Source organism: Aplysia californica, unplaced genomic scaffold (genome assembly GCF_000002075.1).
Source record: "Aplysia californica isolate F4 #8 unplaced genomic scaffold, AplCal3.0 scaffold00221, whole genome shotgun sequence".
In the NCBI taxonomy this organism is placed as follows: domain Eukaryota; kingdom Metazoa; phylum Mollusca; class Gastropoda; order Aplysiida; family Aplysiidae; genus Aplysia; species Aplysia californica.
This window is the reverse complement of record NW_004797491.1, coordinates 284,183-288,678: the sequence shown is the minus strand read 5'-3', so window position 1 is coordinate 288,678 and position 4,496 is coordinate 284,183. Positions and strand designations below refer to the sequence as shown.

The following is a 4,496-nucleotide window of genomic DNA, read 5'->3' as shown; positions in this document are numbered from 1 at the left end:
TTTGGGGGGGGGGCGGGGGGTTAGGAGCTATTGGTCTTCTTGTAGAGCATAAACCTTCGGATGGCTTGCTTTAGTTGACTACATCGCGCAAGTGTTGGAATGTCATGTCTTACCCTTATTTCCCTCATGGTGTCATTCAAGTAGACATCTTCATTCCTAGCAAATCACTTTCTCATTGGGCCAATATTATCACGAAACAATTCTCGGAAAACTATATCATATCAACGTTGGAGTAGTCACCAGCAAATAGCCCGAAATGAATCCTACAGGTATGTGAAATCCCATGAAACAACAGCTGAAAAAAACTGACGTTGCTCCCAATTCAGACCCTTCGTTTGCAACGTCTATGACATCTGGGATGAAATGACTGATAATAATATTGTCCTCAATTTAGCAGAGTCGATGCCCTATGGGTTCGTGCACTACACAAAACCAATGACTCCTACGCAAAATAACAATGAACACCTTTAATATTAAGTCCGTTTTTTGTGGTATTTGTGATTGCTCTGTTTTCTATCTTGTTTGAAATTGAAACTACCGACATTTAAATATTGTTTATTGCAGAGAAACAAATTCTCCATTAATTGGATATACAATGTAGCCTGTCCATTCTATCAATATTGATGGTCCCCAATATACGCGCAAAGACAACGTTTCTGTGATTTCGCACAATTTTGCTAAGCCTGATTGTTTAAGGTCAATTTTGAGTGACCATATTATTATCTCGAGCATCTCTTAACTTAAATGAAATATTATTGGGTCAGATGATACAGAATTTATTTAGCTTTAGATTGGTTGCTGTATGAGTGGGTAGTGCAAGGCTTTAACCCGATTACTGGATGATTACATTATCAAGTTTCTTTTGGAACCCACTGTATAATACACGTGCGGGTGTGTTATACCCAGTTGTCGGCCAAAGGGATATAAATAGGTTGCCGTGAAAAGGGTTAATATGTAAAGGCCATGTTACTCTCAGCCATAAATCGTATTTCATTCTTCGTATAGTAGAACTGTCAGATTTATCAAACTCTATATGTGAGGCAGCCTGGTGGAATCAGGCTCTCGTCAATTTTGGGACAAGTAGAGTTACTGGTATCATCTTACAGCTTGTTCACATGTCTTTATTTGGAGGAAAAAAATATTTATTTATCTTGAATACAAGTCCAGATATTTGCAAAAGAAGGAGGTGGGGGTCATCTGTTTTTAGATATAAAATTAGTGAGAAAATGGCCGCCAAAGATTAGTTATTTCCTTAGCTCTTAAGTCTGTGGTAACTGAAGATTTACATTTTTTATGCCTTTAATCAACATTTTTCAGAAAAATCCACTCAGAAATGAGTTCTTTAAGGAGCATGAAAGGTGTTGAGCCAAAAAACAAAAATATTGATAAAAATTCACAAACCCGTGGAAAAATGCAAGTTTCTCCACTTTGATTATTTTGACGAGAGCCTGATTCCACCATGCTGCCTCACATATTATTCTGTTTAAACATTTCATTTTATAGTGTCCAATTCCCTTTAAATTGGGAGAGATTCCTTGTGTTGTTACTTAACAAACGTAAAAAAAAGAGGCCCATGAAGTTATTAGTTGCAAAAATCTAATGACACAAACTCTCCCTACGCATTCTCTTAATTATTTGTTATTGTAGTCTGTGGACTTAATCGTCCACAGACATTCGAGGGATCTGTAGGCCTCTACATCTCAATAAAGAGAATAATTGATTCTTTCGACCAATTCACCATAAGCCTACTGACTACTGTACACTGTACAGTGACTGTGTAGTAGTAGATAGTAGATACCTAGTGTGCAGTGTGTAGTCCTAACAGCTTTGACGTCAGATGCACTTACAACGCACTGGGTGACCCTTGATGCCTAACTTTAGTTTGAAAGTAGACAATTGAAAAGCAAGTTTGCTCAAGTTTTAAAATACGGCATCAAATCAGGTTCTACGTAAGTCGTGAGCCACTTTGTTTATTTTGATACGCCGATTTCGAAAATGAAATCAGTTTTTAGCTGCGATAATTAGTGGAAACCTGATATAACAGGGATGGTTGGAGTAGAGAAAATGTCCTGTTATATCCGATCCCTGTTAAATCAGAAATGCAAGGACATTAAGCATTTGTGGACTAATCCAACTGTACTTATTCATTGGTAGTTGCCCTTGCCATTAGTATCCACGAACAGGGGTTTTGGCACCAACTTTCTCCTTGCCTCCTTAAACCATATCAGAAGAGCTTGGTCCGGAGATTCTGCATCGGATAGTTTCATCTTCTTTCGATCCTGAGCAAACTTTCCATTGGAGTATGCTGCCACTATCTTCTCTCTATCCTTGATAATGTTGTGAATCGACCCTTGTGGAATGTCGTACTGACGACAAATCTCTGCCAGTGGAGCTTGCTTTTTGTCAACAGCCTGGATTATTTCGTATTTTTTGTCAATTGAAAGGCATTTTCTCTTGCGCTTAACATTGTTGGTGACGCATTACGCGTGCGTGTTGCTAGCTTTCTGGCTAGATCGAGGTCTGCAGCACACCGTAGCGGTCTCTTGCTTCACGCTACGTGTGCTCGCAGTGGCATGGCTTGCGTGGGCTTGCTCCATCACCACGTTACTCTCTCTCTCTCTCTCTCTCTCTCTCTCTCTCTCTCTCTCTCTCTCTCTCTCTCTCTCTCTCTCTCTCTCTCACTCTTACTTTTTACACATTGTTAACGAGCCTTTGTTCCTGTTATAACCGGTTGGGCTGCGATGAGGCCCTGTTATTGCCGATAACTTTTAATAGAGACAAAGAATAGGAAAAAACGGGGATTTTAAAAATCCCTGTTATTACCGGATCCCTGTTATTACCGGATCCCTGTTATTACCGGGCCTGTTATATATGGTTTCCACTGTATTTTGAAAATTCTGTGCGCAAAATTTAATCTCACGCGGCAGGCAAACGAATTTTGCTTCACAACCTCTCACGTGTCACTTCACACTGAGGGGGTGGGGAGGGGGGTATTATAAGATCAGTTAAAAGTAACTGTTGTCTGTCCTCTTTATGATAGGAAAATACTGCAAGATACAATCTCGGTAGAATCTATATGAAATACTTCTTTTTGTGATCTTCTAAATCCAGCAAGAAAAACGGTCAACCGCGAGTTATTAATTTGGTTAATTTGGACACGCTGGTTCCGAATTTGATATTATTTTTTACGATTAGACATAGTTTTAAATGTTTATTTTAAAATCATTTTATCGGGCCGCGGGTGTATCGATACCATCATCAATACCATCACGACGTGGTATTCGCTTAGGGCAGTCGCTGTTCCCCGGACACATGTTTTCAAGTTTTAAAAAATAAAGTCGCTGTTCCCCGGTGCTCCGCAAACAATTGCTTCAAGACAATGACATTTTTTTTTTAAAATTGGAATTTCTTCGAAGCGAACCATACTTACAAAGAAAAGTTGGTAAATTAGTTTCTTCCTCAGCATATTATTCATGTCTTCTTTCAAATTTTATTCTGCACCTCATTTTTCCTTGATGAAAACTCACACGCCATTGGTGTTTAACGTAGTGATACATTATCGACGTTTAAAATAAATGCTTCCTACTTTTAGAATAAGTACATACACTTTCATGTTTGGGGGGCTTTTGATGCACACGTTTGGTACTTGTCCATTCAGTCAACTGTTCCATGATGGCAGCTTTTGCCCCTACATGTGTGCACTGGTTACATGCTCCACCTGTTAGGCTCAATTTCACTGTACCAGACGTTCTACCTCTCGCCGTTACGTTTAAGAGACACACCAAACAAAATAAAATAGGGAAAATGACAAGAACAAATAAACATCTATAACAACAACAACAACGAAGACAAAAACAACTACAACAACAACAACTGCAACAACAGCAACAACAATAACAAAAATAACAACAACAACAACAACATCTACAACAGCAACAAATACAACAAGAATAACAACAACAACAACAGCAACTGTGGTTCTTGCTGTTCCCAGCCATGTTTTCAACCTATCCAACATCGTCTCCCTCTGCCGGCCTCTGCTTCTCTTTCCATCAAACCTGCCTGTTCTTACAATATTCTCCTGTGCATCTTTCCGCATTGTGTGACCAATGAAAAACAGCAACAATAACCCAAAATAAAAACCTACCACCAACATCACCAACACTAACAACAACAGCGAAAACAACAGCAGCAGCAACAACAACATCAACTTGATCTTGATTACCTTTCAGCTGAAGGAGAGACTCCAGGATTTGGCGATGAATGTTCAAGTGGGCACCAGTGGAATCAGGTGGGTGGAAAGTTGATCTCATCCTTTACGTTATGGTCCAAGCACTCATAATTGTCACATTTAAGGTATCAATGGGCTCATTATAATACTGCATGCATCTTAAATGTCACTGGACATATATCTAATGTCAGTTGACTTTTCTATTTGTCTCTCTCTCTTTTTCTCTCCCTCTCTCTCTCTCTCTGTCCCTCTCTCTCTCTCTCTC

The 4,496-nt window shown here is 39.3% G+C and overlaps 1 protein-coding gene across 1 annotated transcript in view; it reads left to right on the top strand.

Annotated features, from left to right (window-relative positions):
• The window catches only part of LOC101845100, a gene marked incomplete in the record, with an annotated part of 33,718 nt that overhangs the window by 5,985 nt on the left and 23,237 nt on the right, over positions 1 to 4,496 (top strand). Inside the window, 1 exon segment of the mRNA XM_005099653.3 lies at positions 4,233 to 4,291. Coding sequence (XP_005099710.2) covers positions 4,233 to 4,291 — 59 coding nt within the window.